Source organism: Tasmannia lanceolata, unplaced genomic scaffold, assembly GCF_043159265.1.
Source record: "Tasmannia lanceolata isolate RefF3 unplaced genomic scaffold, GAP_Taslan_0.1 ptg000006l, whole genome shotgun sequence".
Lineage (NCBI taxonomy): Eukaryota > Viridiplantae > Streptophyta > Magnoliopsida > Canellales > Winteraceae > Tasmannia > Tasmannia lanceolata.
In genome coordinates this window covers 7,729,714-7,748,469 of record NW_027518683.1, presented here as the reverse complement: position 1 = coordinate 7,748,469, position 18,756 = coordinate 7,729,714, and the positions used below count along the sequence as shown (strand labels likewise).

The 18,756-nt window shown below is 37.9% G+C and overlaps 1 protein-coding gene across 2 annotated transcripts; it reads right to left on the bottom strand.

The window, feature by feature from the left end:
• Window positions 1-906: 906 nt before the first annotated feature.
• Window positions 907-17,373, bottom strand: LOC143879508 (defective in cullin neddylation protein (DUF298)). 2 transcript variants are annotated; one of them, XR_013251303.1, is made up of 10 exons: window positions 17,127-17,372; window positions 13,283-13,367; window positions 2,998-3,072; window positions 2,841-2,877; window positions 2,291-2,374; window positions 2,029-2,089; window positions 1,824-1,930; window positions 1,552-1,617; window positions 1,256-1,411; window positions 907-1,153 (listed from the first exon to the last, which is right to left on the bottom strand). XR_013251303.1 is itself a non-coding variant. In XM_077381935.1 (10 exons), exons 1-9 carry the CDS (start codon window positions 17,209-17,211, stop codon window positions 1,316-1,318), a joined length of 696 nt encoding a protein of 231 aa, XP_077238050.1. In that variant the 5' UTR covers window positions 17,212-17,373; the 3' UTR covers window positions 907-1,153. The 2 variants fall into 2 exon arrangements, 1 of the variants encoding a protein (XP_077238050.1); XM_077381935.1 differs by having other exon boundaries at window positions 1,316-1,411; window positions 17,127-17,373.
• Between the last annotated feature and the right edge of the window lie 1,383 nt (window positions 17,374-18,756).

The following is an 18,756-nucleotide window of genomic DNA, read 5'->3' as shown; positions in this document are numbered from 1 at the left end:
ATTTTGGGTCATGGACACCACCCGAATATATGAAAAATTGGACCCCCCTAGGCATGCCTCATTGGATTACATCCAAGCCATATAAGGCCGTAATTTATTATCCGTGATGTGAAATCAAGCCCAAACAAGCAGTGGTTAATGATGTGAAACCTTAAAGTTAAAAAAAAAAAAAAAAATGGCAGTTCGCAAATCCACATCAAAAGTAGTTCCTTTTCTATGTATGAATTAGGGTTGAGATTATTCTAAAGAAGTAGAGGCATTGAGAGTATTTCTTTAATGCATTTCCTATGATTCCTCAGCTCTTTCCTCTAAACTAAAAGTTGAGAGATATAATCAAACAACTGCAAAGATTGCTTGGTTGTTGCTCTCTCCACTTTAATTTTGCCTCTCTATCTTTGTTGTTCATTCTGTCACCATTCTTTTCTTTTTGAGTCCATAATTTTTTTGGGGCCAAAACTGAAGTTGAGGGGGTGTGATCTTACATAATCAATCAATTTAAGAGACGGGTTTTCCATCACCCTTGATAGAGGGGCCAGGAGCATCCGATACAAGAGGCAAATAGCTGGGCTAGTGATGACAAATAGGTGGGTCCCATCATTTCATACCCTATGTCCCAAAATATCTCCACGAGGCCCAGTTACAGTTGGGATGGATCGTAATCCATGTGCTTACCATAGCAAATTAGTGACCCATCACCTTTGCCCTTATAAATCTCGTGTTCTCAATCCATGTGCTTGCTTGATTTCACCATTATTTTGTATAAAAGATTATACATCCAACGCAAATCATCTTTGGCCAAATCCAAAGAGGTCCTTAACTTGCAAGTATATGGAAGAGAAGAAATGCAAGCCATGATTGGAAGTGGGTCAAGGGTGCAAAGAAAATGCATATATCAAATTGGCAAGGTGCCTGCAAAAGTTAGTCATAACTTAGATTTAAAGTATTGCATTTTTGTTTTCCAAATTCTGTAACCAATCAATTTTGCTTGATTTGCTCATCCAAGGAAGACTAACATAATACCAACAAAGCAGCAAGAATACGGCAAAAATAATTCAATATCCTCCCTTCAAGCACCTTCACAGACCACAAAAAATACAAATTCTGCACTAGAGGCTCCAACAAGTGCTCCTGCATGAAGATATTTGGTAGGGTCCTGGATAAAAATCAAAATAGGATGAAAAAATTCAGTGCCACTCTTTCCTAAGATGTTTTCAAGTGTGACAGAAGGAAGACAAAGAAAAAATGATCCAAGTACCTTCTTTAATGAGCATTTTAGTTTCAAGCGAAAATACAAGATCTTGAAAAAATGTTGAACCTATCTTTGCTTTGCTTGCATCCATTCAAAATAGTTGTCCAAAATCAAGGGCCAAGCAAGGTTTGGATCATAGTTGTCTAGTTCTGGGAAATTTATCTGTACAGTACAAGTTAAAAGAGCAGTTCAGATTACACAAAAAGACAGGAGAATATAACCAATTTATATGATGTTGGAAGAAAACGAAAAATCATTCAGAAAACAGCAATGAAAATGGTATCATCAGAGTTCAGTCATACCTCACTGCAAAATCGATGAAAGGCCATCCACTGGTCCATATTCATTACCTTGTAGTCATTCTGATACTGCAAAATGTCCATGTAGAGACATTCAAATATGAAATTTTGCGTAAAAATGGAATTTTACGATAATTCACACACCCTTCCATAAGATGTGCATACAGGAAGATGCAGGAATAAATGTTTTTCAACCGGTAAAGATTCGGAACTATTTCTTAAAACATGACTACAGTCTCACAAAAGATACACCCTAAAACTGCCAATTAGTTTACCTTTAGATACTCGATAAATGAATCAACCTGGGGACGGTACTGGAACCCTAAAACAAGATCCAGCAATTCACAGATGCTATCAATGTCTATACTCTTTTGCTTCTCCTCTGTGAAAACAAAAAAAAACAAAAATTTTCACAAGCTGTGCATAGAACAAAAGTAACCCATCCTCTAAGGATAACAGACTACCTGAAAAGAAATGTACCTGTTAGGCAGTAACAAAATGCGAATGAATAGAAATCCAAGAAATTATTTGGCCTCCTGACCTTTTAAAAAATTCAACAAGATATCAGCATATAAACTCTAATTTTGCCAACAGAGAGAACCAATTTAAGCACAGACCAACTCATATTTACCAAAAAGCATTCTTGAAAATAGATTTCCAATAAGAATAAAGTGTGCTTGGATATGGAATAATAGACTGGCAACACTGAGCAAATTTCAGCTCCAGTGCATTCAGTTTGTACCTCTTTCTCCAGTTCTGGGAGTGCCTTCTTTAATTTGGGGATAGTGTCAGCTCGTAGTGCTTTCAGGCCTCTTCGCCACTCGTCCTGTTGTTAACAGGGTGAAATGTTGGGGAGAAACAACGACAAAAAAATCATGAATTTAGGCCCTGTTTAGATAGCAAGACAAACATTTCTGACAGAAAATTTTCTTGGGAATTCTTTCCACAATATTTAGGGAAATGATACAGTTGTGGTTAATTTTGAGGTAAATTGAAGGTCCTTCTAAGTAAAAATTGAATAGTGTTACTTCAAGTTTTTTTTTTTTTTTTTTTTTGGGGGGGGGGGGGGGGGGTGTCTAAAGGCAGTAGGAAATTTTTGAAAATATTTTCATTTCCTAACTTTTCAGAAAAATTCCTGCAATCCAAAAAGGCCTCACAGATTTAATTTTTCCAGGCGAGTATTTAACAGATGAGAACTATAGGTTACACAACAATGAATAACAACCATCTATATCTACAAGAAATAAGAGAATTCTTTAATTCAGATTAATTTATCTAAAACAATTACATACCAAGGTAAAATATCCCTGCTTTTCAGCTTTCATTTTCCTGACAACATAAATAGTTTATCAATTTTAATAGCACGGATTAAAGAGAAGTCAGGCTTGCGAAACAAATCCAATGACACATGCAGATACCGACTAAATGGCATGTCTATAATAATAATACCAGGCAAGCATAAGTATCCTGACGTCAGTGTGATCCACTTCCAAATCAGAGCAAAGTGACTCGATTCCTTCTGGGCTGTTCAAAGAAAGGAAAAGGATGTCTGAAATTCATTAAAACAGGACGGAAAAAGACGGTTCTTCATTTGTAATCATTATGAAATATTCTGTAAAAACAATTTAAGTGTTGAAGAAAATAAGCTAAACAATAACAAGGGAAAAGTTTATGAAATTACAATTTACCTTCCACAAGAATAAATTCAAAACATCTTAACAAAAAAGTTCTGAATTATTTTAAAATGGAAAAAAATGTTGAGAAATTTCTTAGGAAATAAGTTCATCTACATTAGAATTACATTGTACACCATAGTTACCAAGGTTCAGATTGGGAATTGGTGAAGCAAATGTTTGAAAATGTAGAAAAAAACCTGGGAAAAAAGTTCTTGTGTGTATGCGCGCGTACACCATAGTTACCAAGGTTCAGATTGGGAATTGGTGAAGCAAATGTTTGAAAATGTAGGAAAAAACCTGAGAAAAAAGTTCTTGTGTGTATGCGCGAGCGCATGTGTATGCAGGGGACTGATCACACTACAATATTTTGAAAATGGCACTACTCACTTTGGTTTACACTTTAAATTTGCTTTGAAGAAACTTGCAAATAAGGGAGTGCATTGTAAATCTCTAACAAGAAGAGTTTATGAGATTACAAAAGAATAAACCCAAAACATCTTAAGAAAATAGAAGTTCTGAATTCTTTTAAAAAGCACAAATTCTCGATGAGAAATGTCTCAGGCAATAAGTTTATCTGCATTAGAATTACATTGTGCACCATAGTTACCAAGGTTCAGATTGGGAGTTTAGAAACAGGTGAAAGAAAATGTACGAAAATGTGAAAAAAAAACCTGGGAAAAAAATGTTGTTGTTGTATGGCTGTATGCGTGTGCGTATGCAGAGGACTGATCATGCTAAAATATTTTGATAATGGCACTGCTCAATTTGATCTACACTTTAAATTAGCTTTTCACAATACTCAAAATAATATGAATATCCAATCAGAAAAGTGTAAAACAAAGTGAGCATTGCCATTATCAAAATATGGTAGTGAGAATATCAGTCCCCTATACAATATTATGTGTGTGTACTCATAACCGTGCGACCATATGTTGATAATGGGACGAAATCGCTTGGTTTTACATTCTCTGATTGGCTGCTAAGAGCTTTTAGGGAATTACAATCTGGGAAAAAAAGTTAGTGTGTATGCAAGGGACTGATCACACTACCATATTTTGATAATGACACTGCTCACATTGTTCTACAATTTTCTGATTGGATGTTCATATTATTTTGAGTATTGTAACAGCTGTCATATTATTTTGCTGATTGGATGTCCATATTATTTTGAGTATTGTAACCGTCATATTATTTTGCTGATTGGATGTTCATATTATTTTCAGTAATGTATTAGCCGAGAAAAGCTAATTTAAAGTATAAAACAAAGTGAGCAGTGTCGTTACCAAAATATGGTAGTGTAATCAGTCCCCTAGACAATATTACACAAATATTGTAAAACCGAAAAGGCTATTATTCTACTCTCAACTAAGCCTTTGTCCCAAGCTAGTTGGGTCGGCACCAAAAAGGCTATATATAGGGAAATGTTATCAGCACTACTGTATTTTCACTATTTTGATGAGGGCACTCCTCACTTTATTAAAATTACGGTATGGACCGCACCATAGGATGATCCAAACTGTCCATTAGATGGGCCACAACCTAAATAGGTTGTGCCCCAAAAATCATTTCGATAGGTTGATCCTAACCCTCCGATCTATAGAGGGTTAGGATCAACCCTCTAACATTCAGATCGGAGGGTTAGGATCAACCTATGGCAATGATTTTTTGGGGACAGCCTATTTAGGCTGTGGCCCATCTAATGGACAGTTTGGATCATCCTATGGTGCGGTCCATACCGTACTTTTAATAAAGTGAGGAGTGCCCTCATCAAAATACAGTAGTGTTGATAACATTTTCCTACAAAAAATAGTGTTTGATGTTTCAAAAAGATCTCAAAATTGTGGAAACATTATTTATTTATTAACTTAGAGTGCTGCTAAGGAGACCGAGAGTGAAACCACAAATCCCTACTACATTTCTCAAAAATCTCTCAGCAGCCAATCGGAAAATGTAAAACAGAGTGAGTTTGTCTCAAAACGGTGAGGGCCCACATTTTTGGGGTGATCCAAAGCATTCATTTGAAAGGCCCTTACATGGATAGGGTGTGTACAAAAAATCAGGTCCTTAGGATCATCCTAACCCATCCAAAAGTGGAGGGAAAATGGACAGATACTGTTTCTCCACAAATCTGCCCTTTTTCCCTCCACAAATGTAAGGGTTAGGATGATCCTAACCACCTGATTTTTGTGGAACCCTATCTATGTAAGGGCCTTCCAAATGAATGCTTTGGATCACCCCAAAAATGTGGGCCCACACTGTTTTTCAGCTCAAGCTCAGATAAGCTTATCTGAGCTCGAGCGTGAAAAACTCATGTGGGCTCACATTTTTTGGGGTGATATAACAAACAGTAGTTGTTAACTTGTTATAGAGTCATACTTTATAAATTTCCATTTTCCAATGAATTGATGTTATCTCTATTAATAAGATTTTGCATCAAGAAAAAGGGTATCTTGATCATATTTGCATTTTGATCCATGATGAATTAATTTTTTTATTTTTTTTGAGTGGCAACGATTTATCAGAACAAAGGGGGGCAAAGCCCAATGACTGAGATGATAAAAGATCCCATCAGAAGACCATATCCAAAACCTTGTGCCCTTTGTGCCCTCTCCACTTCTTATGAAGACCCAGTCAAGCTTAGACATAAAGGCAACAAGTCAACAACCATATTAATCTCTCTATCAAAGAAGCGTCTATGTAACAACACTTTCCATAACACCTTACGGTCCTGTGTATAAAAAGAATCCCTAACACTGACACATCTATTAGAAGCAATAATGAAAAGGATCCAAGTTGATCGATAAGGCTCTAAGGGAAAGTAACTTGAATAATCACATATGGCCTCGATAAGGCTCTAATGTGATGAGTGATTTTTAGAAGAATCTAATGAAAAGGATCCAAGTTGTGAGTGTAATATGAGCATACAAATAAAGCTTATTATGAGTTTGAGAATCGTTTTCTGGGTTTTCTAGTTTTTTGGATTGTTTTTGAGGGATTGCATTTTCAATGGATGGGGGCATTTCGGGGATGAGTGCCTGAATGATATAAAACAAGGTAGCAAATTTGCAGTTGTGCAATCTAATTGATGTAGGCCATTGAGGAAAATTAATATCTGATATGGGTTTTGGGAATGAGTTCCTGTAGTTGGCATACAAATTTGCCTCCTAACCGACTTGTCTATTTTCTCTCATTAGCTGTAAAGGACATACTTTTCCAAAGGAAAATGATATTTCCACCCACCCTCGATGAAGTTAGTTTCGGAAAAGACAAAAGGGGAATGGAAATACTGATAAAGGGGTGGAAAATATCATTTCCTTTTCCAAAAAGCTAGCAATAGCCAATATAAATGTTGAGAATTGCTATAAAGAATGAGATTTTTTTTTTACTTTAAAATATATTTTTTTACTTCAAGTCTCATTGATCTCCTAACCGAATGGTCGCTGGTTCTATGGGAGAAGAAGGGAAAAATCCTATGGAGAATGGTTCTCCTAGCATCCTTATGGGTTCTTTGGAAAGAAAGGAATGCTAGAGTCTTTGATGGAGGAACTAGGACGCCCTAATTCCTATTCAGCAAAGTAATAGCCTTACCATTTCTTGAGCTAGATCTCTCCTATTCAAATTTGTTTCAGCCCATGACTTGTGGTTTAGGTGACGGGAGATTTGCATGAGCTTGGAAAGAACCAACCTTATTATCCAAGATTGGGAACCCCCACCTCCTGGATTCTTTAAGTTCAACTTTGATGGATCTAGCTTTGGGAATCCAGGACCAGCTGGAGTGGGAGGTGTGCTGAAAAACCATCATGGGAACACTCCATGGGCCTTCTCCGGCCCTATCGGTATCACGGACTCAAGTGAGGCGGAAGTTAGAGCTTTGCTTCAGGGTTTTCACTTAATGGTCCCAAATGAGCCACCTAATTATTAGAGGGGATTCCCTCAATGTCATAAAATGACTCAGGGGATCCCATGACATTCCATGGAGAGTTTCCCATTAGTTCGATGAGATCCGAGATTTTGGTGGAGGAAGCAGACCTCTTGTTGAATCATGTCAGAAGATCGGCAAATGGAGCGGCTGATAGATTGGCACGGGAGGGGTGTCCAAGGAAGGGTTAGCTCTTTTTTACCATTTGCCACCATGAGATGTTCTTTTAGCTTCTCTTGTCCCTTGTAGCTTTTTGTACATTCTTTATTCTGCTATGTGTTGGCTTCACCCTTTTCGAGTGTTCCCCTTTTATTTAATGAATCCTATACCATTCAAAAAAATAAATAAATTATTACTTACTATCGGAAAACACTTCCAAAACGGAACTCCGTACTGAAAATAAAAACAAAAGTGAAAATGAGGTGGGGATTCGAGCTCTTTTTCTGGTATTCTTGCACACGAGTCACAGCAGAGGATCCTGTCTATTTTTCTAGCAGTTCTCATTATTATATATCAACTATTCTTTGCACGCCATGGAGCAAATTCCTGGCTCCGTCAGTGAGCAAATGTGATAGACTGGCCTTACCCAATCTGAGGACGATAGTTTTTCCTTAATCATATTTCGATTTTTCTCTAGTGTAGAACTGTTTTAGATTAGTTTTGAGTCCCATCTAGATGGGTTTCTCAAAACTAGTGTATCGCTCTTTTAAGTATTAATAAAATTTTCAGGTCTGCCCCGGGATTGTGGGCGTTCTTTCTTTTGTTCACTCCATTCGTTTAGCCAACCTTTTTGAAGGTTAATTTGAAGCACTCCATGTGAGTCTCTTGGTCAACCTCTTCAAAGATCGATTGAGTCCTCTTTCTTTACCTTGATTCACTCTTTGATCTACCACAATCATGAAGCTTGTTGGGAGGATGATTTGTTGATTGAAGTCATACTGTTCGAGATGTGATCCCATTTCCAAGGTTGCTACAATTCCAAAGTACCGAGTTGACAATACTCAAAGTTAGTACCATAAAACCCATTTGTCTAAGCATCCAGAGAAATCTTTCCTCTTACCTTGATTGAGTTATACCTTTGAGCATGAGAAGTGCAATCTCCAGTCCCCAATATTTTCCATTATTTTGTCTACAAAATTAATGTGGATTAGATTTCTCATAATTCATGGGGGTTTTCTCATCTTTATAATTTGCAAAGGTGTTGCCTCTCACCTTCATAATTTTTGGTACAGGGCTTTTCATCCATGCAATTAAGAGGAATTGGATTTCACAGCAATAGCAATCTAATTCGTGGGACCAGTCCATTCTTACAGCCCAAACTTCCACTAGCTTAACTAGAAAAATTTTCTACCCTTACCAGCAAATATAACTCTACCCTGAGTTAGTTAGCAAAGGATGAACCCCAGGTTCAGAGCCCTAGGGAGAGATGCATCATGAAATAGCCAAGTACAATCAATAAATAGGAGATGGTAAATATGGCCCTCATCACCCATATTGAAGACTTTCAACCAATCCCATAGTGACTGCTTAATAAGTCTAGTTACACCAATGAAACAATGGTGTAGAATAGAAAAGGGGATAAATAGTCCTTCCACCTTAAAAAAAAGCCCTAGAACTCCCAAAAAGCTTTTTGGAAAACCATTCACCAACTAAAAGAAACTCACAATGGAAATGCAAGGGGTCACCCATCTTCATAAAAAAAACATCATCTCTTTAAGAGTGCAACCTGAGGAGTTCCAATCAACATGGTCATACACTTTCTTTATGCCTAGCTAAAAACCATTGACTCCATCCTCAAGCCTAAAACCTAGGCATTCATACACCACAGATTAGTCATGCGCTTCGTCCACGTCTGCCTTAAACTATTATCAGACCCCATCGTGGAGCCTAAAATCTAGACATCCGTACACCATCAATGCCATACGAAGGATAGAAATTAATTCATTCTTCGCTTCACGAAGCCATTGAGCAAATACTTCAGCATGATCTTGTAAACACTACTTGCCAAAATGATGGGCCTAATATCTCATTTTCTTGGGGCCCCTTTTCTGAACAAGAAGGGGATCAGCCCTTTAGGCCTCATTTCTCGCGCATCAAAGATACAAATGTACCATTCAAGCCCAACATGCTCGTGGCACTGAAAAAGCAGGTCCATCAATTTCCCTATATAATTGCCAAAACTTGGCCAACTTGTTGAGATATTAGTAAATATCCAACCCCTTCATGATACTGACTACGAGTTATCTTCTTAATGAACCAAAGAGTTGCCTTCTTTCTTCTGCACAACTTAAAACCCATTGGATGAGCCATTTTGCAATTGCAGTAATTATTGAATCTTCACATGTTATGGAATATTTCTTTCTTTTGAGCAACAATAGAAAAGATTTACAAGACCAAAGCTTGAAAAAAAGATAGGAGAACATCATAGGGGACGAGCAGTCCCAAGCCAACAAAGAAATACCATAAACCACTCCCTTATATGTATTAGTGTTTGTACTAGTGTCTATATCTCCTATTACAAGGTTGCCAGGGAGGTATGGAGCAATATTTTATCCAGGTTTGGAATGTCTTTGGTTTTTCCATCCAAGATTTCAGATCTTCTGGAAAGTTGGGCGATGGTCCCTTGGAAGAAAAAAAGGAAGAGTTCTTTGGAATAATTACCAAGGAAGCGGGATTCTTCCCTGGGAGTGGGGAACCGCGATTCCCCGATTCTCGAATCCGAAACAGGATTCTTCTTAAATACCCAAAAACTGGGAATCCGTTTCGGATTCGCCGGAAACCCAATTCTCACCTCTGGGAATCGCGGTTTATGATTCCCTGGAAACGTGATTCCCAGTTTTGAGAACCGCAGTTTAATGTTATGTGAAACGCGATTTTCCGGCAATTCCCTGGAGGTTCCTTAGTGATTCCTAACTTCCCAACGATTCCCGGCGACTCTCCGGCGACTTCACGATTCCCGCTTCCTGCTTCCGACCATTCCGGGGGCCTTCGATTCCCACTTTTGATTCCCGCTTTCGATTCTCGCTTTGGCAACATTGATAATTACTTCCTACCAACTCTATGGGTTATTTGGAAAGAAAGAAATACTTGAATGTTCGATGGTGCTGCAAAGACTCCTCATTTCTTATTTATCAAAGCGATTGCATTGACAATAGTGTGGGTAAGAACTCTCCCTTCATTTCGGTTTGTCTCGACCTTTGACATATGGGAGCATTGGAAGGAGGTGTGCTTCAGTGTGGAGAGGTACCCAAGTATTGCTCACGAATGGGAGGCTCCAGTGAATGGGCTCCTCAAACTAAACTTTGATGGCTCTAGTATGGGTAACCCCGGCCCAGTTGGTATAGGAGCGGTCCTAAGAGATTCAAGTGGTGATGTTATTTGGGCTTTTTCTGGTCCGCTAGGGATTAAAGATGCTAGTGAGTCAAAGGTTAGAGCCGTTCACAAGGGGATAAAGTGTTTGGATAAAGAAAGTATGGATAAGATTATTGTGGAGGGTGACTCCTTGAATGTTATTCGGTGGGTTAAAGGATCGATTGTCCCACCTTGGAGGTTCACCCAGTTCTTTGACGAGATTCAAGACCGGGTGGAAGGTTCGGCAATCATATTTAAACATACAAGAAGATATGCTAACAGTGTGGCAGATAAACTTGCTAGGGATGGTGTGGGAAGCAGGAGCTCATGTTTGATTTCCTTCCGCCGTGATCTATGTTTCTTGTTTCTATTGTCTCTCTTTGTTTTCCGTGTGGCTTCTATATGTACTCTTGGGTTGACCATCTCGGCCTACCCTCTTCTCTATGAATGAAATTGAAACCATTCAAAAATATATATCCTATTACAAGAACACTCCAATCCACGGCTCTAGCAGAATTGTTGGCTATTTCATTCACTACTTGGAAAGTGTTTGAAAGTCGAAGAGCCTTCTCTATTAAGACCAAGCACTTCCGTGATAAAGTTTGCCAACCTCCACCAGACTAGAGATAATCTCTTGACCCGATCTATTACATTCTTCAAATCTCCTTGCACTGGGAGAACATCATAGGAACTGGACAAGCAGTCCCAAGCAAACAAAAAAATACAATAAACCCATTCCTTATCTGTATTGGTGTCTACATCTCCTATTACAAGACCACTCCTATCCACTGCTCTTTCTGAATTGTTTGCTACTTCATTAACTACTTGGAAAGTGTTTGAAAGTCAAAGAGCCTTCCCAATTAAGATCAAGCACTTCTATGATAAAGTTTGTCAACCTCCACCAGCCTGCGGACGATCTCTTGACCCAGGCTATCGCATTCTTCAAATCTTCTTCCACCCACAAGATGTGTAAACTGGTTAGAATTGCTCCACGACCACTTCATTTGAGTCTGCAGTAACAATAGGTCCAGAGAAAACTTCTATAATCTCCAACACTGGCTGGACTCAGCTTTCCATGTGAAGTTACATCAAAATTTAATTTAATATATTGGGAGGTGGAGTACATCCTGGCTCCATCCAACCTAGTGGCAAACAACTTGTCGGCACCATGCTCCAATTCAGAATAACATCTCATCTGCTAACCTTGAAATTCCTTTCTCATACTTACCCATCCATACGTCAGTTTTTTTATGCCCATAACCCATATTGGTCCCCCAATTGGTTTTCTATGGTCATGAAAAATTCTCTTATTTCTATCACCCATATATACCAAAAGACCACATATTGGAATAGTAGCAAAGGTCCAAAAGCAATATCCTTTATCATCAAATGACCTTTTAGTACCCACTTTAGACCAAAACATGATAGAATCACAAACCAAATCCCATATACTACTTTGAGAGGAATAAATAGGTGGTCCATGGACTCCTATTTACAGAGAAAAAACATGCTTTCAAGTTGAAACTCTTTTTCGTTACCATTTCACACATATTGAGCTAAGCTATTGTCGCCATCCAACCAAAAACCTCCACAAACCCCGGTTATTGAGCTAACCTATGGGAGTCACATCCCTAACGAATCATCAAATAAGAAGGGAAGAGGAAATCACAATTCCTCCATAACCATCGGCACAGTAAAAAGTTCTAATGAGAATGACCCTAAGGATCCGGTGCCAGATCCGATGATCACTAGTCGGTTTCAAAAGAGGATAACTGAACACTTTCTAGAGACCTGAGAAGGAGAGATGACATTCATACTCTTCTCGATGGAGATTTCTACTAAAAGACTAAGGTTCATATCACAACACTAACCCCACACACCCACCGAACAAACACAGACACATCATGTAGTATTCTGTAATTCTCACCCATCTAAGGTCAACTAGGCGATACACGCTCAAAAAGTATGGCATAAGGAAAACTAACATACCATGGAATCTCAAATTTGAAATGAAACTATAGTCAGTTTTGGGAATAAGTTCTATGGTGTCATTGGTATTTCCAAAATTTAGGTTGTCACTAGATTTGCATGCATAACTAACAAGATAGGAAAATTGTAGAACTAGTTTTCCCAGCTGAGAGGAACTTCTGTGCTAATAAATCCTGCATCATCTATCATCACAGTCTACAGCATCATAAGATGTGGGAATAGAAGTTAGACATTAAAATGGTGATAAACAATATGATTCAAGCACATATTCGTGTAGAGAGTCTGGAATAGGAAATGAGATAGGACATGATTGCAAAAGTTTTTTTTTTTTTGAAAGTTGTTCGTGGTTCCAAATAGAATCTAAGTTCTAACACATTCCCTTTTGCAGAAGTCTATTATGCACAAACTAATATAAAACCCAATGTGGAATTCAAGATGATGGGTATCAATCAAACCAAACATAAGACTACAATCCCATATACATGAAAATCATCCTCCCAGTGATGGCTCATCATAAATGAGACTCATTAAAATTCCTTTTCTGTCTAAATTGTGGAATAAAAAGAGCTTCTAAATGCGATATTTTGTTAGTGATTCTTTCAAGGCCTTGAACTGTCACATGAGCCTAAATTTCATGTTTTCGAATGTGAATTCAAAACAGGTGTAAGAGACCATGACATGAACAATAGTTGCAATATAAAAAAAATTCTCAGAGTTACACCAAGCTTTCCATATTTAATAAAGCAGATCTAAATGGCACGGTGAAGACCATATATATGACTGGGATTCATTCACTTACTCAATCGTGCCGGAAGATTTCTCCACATAAAAATTAAAAAGGTGATCAATCCGTTCTAATTCCTTGATAATAGCTTTACTTGAGGCTGAACAAGATGAAGAGAAATAATTACAAGCAATGAGTTAATGTAACCACATGTTACAACAGTTTACCCTCAAAGGGAATAAAAAAAGATTAGATGAACTCGTAGACGCACTAACGAAGGACACCCATTTTATAAGACATTCAAATAGAAAGTCACAATTGCTGCTTGTAGTAACTCATAAAATAAACTGACTTTTGCTTCAAAGTATATCTAGGACAAATCTTATTGGCCAAACATTAATTTGAAGATCATTAGATTAAAAAATTTGTTTGAAGAAATTATGGAAGTAATTAAACCCATGCATCATGCAGCAAATGTTTGAAACAGATCTCTTGAGATGGAATACACATGTCTACATAAATAACTATGATATATTGGTGATTGTTGTTTTTTTTGTCTGATAGTTGTGACCTTTAGAAAAGATTACTAGGAAAAGCTTTAAAACAAGACAAAAAAAAAAACAGACACAAGATCTAGGCCACCAATCCCCCAATTCTTTGGAACTTCTAGGAAATGAAATGAATAGAGGAGTCTGAGTTCCTATACCCTTTAAGGACTTCATCAATGAATTTCTCCAGCCTCAAGGTCCCCATACTAACCCTCTTAGCCCATGAGATGATGTTGGATGAGTCTCCCTACAGAATCAAACATCCATTCAACTCCCTAAAAATGATAGCAATGACCGTATGCAGAGCCCAGATAGTTGCATCATTAGAATTCACATGGCTAATTAGGCCTCTAAATGACATCGAGATTGTGCCATTGGCATCCCTAAAATTCCCTCAACACCAGTTGGACAGGGATACTAATGGAACACACATCAAGAGGATGTGGGGGTTGTGGGGAAGCAGAAATTTTCTTTTGGGGCTTAATCAAAGTCCCTAAGAGCAAAAAAGGAAATGCAAAAATAAATATAAGTGACATCCATTTTCAGACGGAGTGCTTGGGTTGTCACATGAACTTCAAATTGAATATAGTTTATGCCATAGTTTTAATATTTCACTGAAACAAACACGAAACGACCGAAATGTTTCTAATTCCATCCCCACAGAAACACATACCCAAACCAAAAAGTATAGCAAACCCAAAACCGTAAGTGTATTAATGGTATACTATATCAGAATGTGTTACATAATTATATTTATATGAATTGCATTTGAAATGTGGCGAATGTATTACTCATAGATGTTTATATGAATTACATATGAAAAGTGACACATTGACATATCAGACCATGTCACTAGGTTTTTGAAGCTGTTGAACCATTATGGGTAGTTTATTGCTTATGTGGTGATTTTTTAGTATGTATTTGTGCTTATTTTAGTTTTTGCTAAAATTTCATCTTAAGTGCCCATCATTTGCATGTCTCCATAAGTTTTCGTAATTGTATAAGATTTATACTGAAATTTTCAGCTAAAAGTGAAACATTTCCATTTCCATGCCGGACGAAACAAAAACCAAAACCGAGATTTAAAACCTTGGTTTTTGTGGCTTGCCTAAAAGAAAAGAATGCAATCAAGAATCAATATGAACTTGCGGTGGAGACACTATGTTTTCACCATTGATTGCACAATCATTTTATCCCATTAAGCACGTCCCCTTCAACATAAAGAGAGGCCCAAGATGATAGGTCTTTAGTTAGCTCACTTAGCTGCATTGTTACTTGAAACATTGATTAAATTAGAAACCATAAAGCAAGGGGAAATCAAGCTATCTTCCTGAAAGAAAATCTCCCAATAATAGCTTCCAAGGATTTCCATTGTTACACAAATCAACGCTAATGTAATCACGAATTTTTTAAACACTACTTCGTTTCCCGTGCACTTTAACTTTTCAGCCAGCACTAAGTAATGGCAAGAGCAAAACAGTTAGCTAAAAGAAAATCCCTATACCTGCCCAAATTACAGAACTCTACATCTTCATTACAGTGTCTTGAAGGCCACAAAATATATTTCATTACATTACTAAAAGTTTTGTTGCAATAAATGAATGAAGGACACACAATTAATAATCTTGAACAACATATAGAGGAAGGACAATAGCTTGAGACTACTCAAGCGTCTCCCTTTACATCAAATAGCTCTAAATTTGAGACAAGAACCGACTATGAAAAAGGAAGAACTCTAGTAAATGTAGATGAATAAAATAGTCAATAAGTATAAGATAATCCATAAGTGATGGTGTAAGGAATGCGGCCAGAGCTGTAATTTTTATGAATGAGTTCACGAATGAAGCTGGTCAATAACGAGATGCTTTGAGATATACTCCATATGTTACCCATGTATGAGATAGGGATGTCATCTACGCATGAAATTTATGCATTAAATACAGGTCCATGCATACAGCACTGGTTTCATTGAGCCAAGGAAACATTGCTTACGCCAACTCATAATAATTTTCTTCTTCGATGGGTTTTGATAGCTATAATTGCGTTCTTGAAATGCTTGCCGACCAGCCATCACAGCTGAATCTTCTCGATGTTCATAATGCCTTTGGTTTTCACTAGAATGTTGGAGTTCACATAGAATAGGAATTCAATCCAGCCACAAGGGATTCGTTTTCCTCTACCAAGAAGTCAAGAAAAGTGGATTTGTTTAAATGACCCTCCTTATATTTTCCTTTAGGGCCCGTTTCGATGCAGAGAAGATTTCGATTTGGATTTCTCACATTTGCAGCCCTTTTTGCATTGTAATTTGGATCAGGATCGAATTCTTTGATTTTCAATTCAGCAGCTGACAATGAAAAAAATCGGATTTCCAAATATGCTGTGCAAATAAGAAATTGGAAATCCACAGATCTGGCAGTTTCCTTCACCCTCTTTGCTCCTCAACCTCTCCCCTCCACTAGGAAGTGCCCCCTTCCCTCTCTCTCTCCCCCAACATGAGCAGCCGGATCTATTCATTTTGTATTCAAAACTCAATTCCAAATCCAAATACAATACATGAGGTATCCAAACGGGCCCTTATTTCTTTCTTTGTAGCCTAAAATAACAAATGGGCAGGATTCAAAACCCAACCCGCATCTACCAACCCGAAAATAAAGTGGGTGGGGTTTAGAAATCATGGGTCTTGGGTTGGGACGGGTTTCAAACCGGGTTTAAAAAGAAAAAGAAAACCCAAAACCCAACCCGACTCTTATAGGTGTGCTATGATATCCAAAACATGCCAAATTATTTTCAAGTATATTGATATAATTGTTTTCAATGATGTGATCGTGTTTGTGATGTGAAAAAATAATTTCCTTCTTAAATTTACTTCCCAACTTAAATTTAGAGATTTTTAGTGTGAAAATGTGTTGTTTTCTACAATAATCTTTAAAATGAATCCCTATAGTAAGCTAAACATTAAAAACCAGACCCTGATAACCTATCTCGGGTAGGGTCAACTCTTTATGGGAAACCCCAAAGACTCTTGGGTTTTCCCATAAAGAGTCGACCCTCGGGTTTATGAATCTTGGGTTTTCCCATAAAGATTCGACCCTAACCGAGATAATTTAACCCGACCCGAGTTGCAACCCTAGGATTCACCTCAACCCAACTCAAAAAAACGAAAATCAGTACATGCATGTAAACGCAAGACGATTTGAATCATCAGATTACTACCCTACAAACAATTTCCATAGAAAACTCCAATAACTTCACATCCCTTCAAGATCGAGAAAAATCACATAAACAAAACACATAACATATCCAATTACAAAAAAATCGAATCCGAATACCAAAAGAAAAGAAAAGAAGGGAAATAAGGAACGATCAATTACCAGAGCGAAAGAGATCAACGGCCGGAGTATTAACGGACCCAGTTGGGTTTGCTGGGGCGGGTTTTTTTGTGGATGATCGACGCATCTTTGATGTATTCGAGGAGGAAATTAGAAAAGAATAAACCCTAGACCAAAAGTCTCTCTACTACGAAATCAAAAGGGCTGATGTTTTTCTTCTCTTCTCCTCTCTTCTAAAATAAAACCCAGAGAGAGAGAGAGAGAGAGTCCCAACAACAAACACGTTACTTGCTGGAAGCGTAAACAGGCCACTAGCAAGAGAAAATTACGGAATGAGGGCTGATGTTTAGAGGAATTACGGATTGTGCGCACCATTTTAAAACAAGAACAAAACGCAGGCTAATCGTCAAAATCAGGTGTTCAAAAGACCATACCCTTCTAACATGGACAGAGTCATCCTTTTTCATTACTGTCTATTAAATTTGCGTGCTTCATGAGGCTTCTTTTAGTTCGTTTGAATGCGTATTTGAACCAAAAGAACCTTGGGTTCGTTTCTATCTTGCCCGTCGGAAATAACTAGAGATGGATGAATGCTTGACACATGTTGAAAAACTTTTTGGAACGCTGACAACCCAAAGTCAATCATAATCTTTTCTCACTTCTCTTTTGCCTTAAAACGGTAACGTTATTGAATACGTATCTTTTGGCTTTGGGTTCGTTTCTATCTTTTCACTCATCTTTTGGTCTTCACTTCTCTTTTAGCTTATAACAGTAACGTTATTGAATACGCCTCTTTTGGTTTAGAACAACTATTTTATTATTTCTCACGTCTCTTTTGGCTGAGAACGCCGTCAGATTCAGGAGTACTCCGCCAGAATATTGAGGGGTACGCCAATGAAAATAGGGTGTACGCAACCATAATTCATGGGTACACCAACTGAAATAATGAGTACGCCGACAGAAATAAAGGGGTACGCCGGCGGAAATAGGGTGTAAGCGAAAATAGGGTGTACGCCGGCAGAATTCATGGGTACGCCGGCGTAAATAAAATAGTACACGGGCGGAAAGCGTAAACAATGGGGTAAGCCGACGTAAATAATTAGGACTAAAAGAGAAGAGAAAAGATTCTAAGCCAAAAGAGAAATATGGTGTACGCCAGTGGAAATAATGGGTACGCCGGTAGAAAGCGTAAATAATGGGGTTAAACTGTATAAATAATGATGACCAAAAGAGAAGGGAAAAGATTCTAAGCCAAAAGAGAAATAGGGTGTACGCCGGCGGAAATAAATGGGTACGCCGGCTGAAAAGCGTAAATAATGGGGTAAGCCGGCGTAAATAATGAGGATCAAAAGATAAGGAAAAAGATTCTAAGCCAAAAAGAGAAATAATGGGGTACGCCGACGGAAATAAATGGGTACGACGGCGGAAAAGTAAATAATGGGTAAGTTGGCATAAATAATGATGACCAATAGAGAAGGAAAAAGATTCAAAGCCAAAAGAGAAATAATGGGGTGTAAATAATGAAGACTAAAAGAGAAGGGAAAGAATTTTAAGCTAAAAGAGAAATAATGGGAACGCCGGAGTAAATAATGGGGTACACCAGCGGAGATAGGGTGTACACCGGAGGAAATAATGGGTACACTGGGGTAATTAATGGGTAAGCCAGCGTTAA

What these genes read in the sequence shown, in the direction of transcription:
- LOC143879508 (XM_077381935.1), bottom strand. Translation starts at nt 17,211, where the DNA reads ATGCGTCGATCATCCACAAAAAAACCCGCCCCAGCAAACCCAACTGGG. An exon ending in CGTTGATCTCTTTCGCTCTG is followed by an intron (nt 13,368 to 17,126) that starts GTAATTGATCGT and finishes CATCTTGTTCAG; the next exon opens with CCTCAAGTAAAGCTATTATC. An exon ending in AGGATACTTATGCTTGCCTG is followed by an intron (nt 2,878 to 2,997) that starts GTATTATTATTA and finishes TTATGTTGTCAG; the next exon opens with GAAAATGAAAGCTGAAAAGC.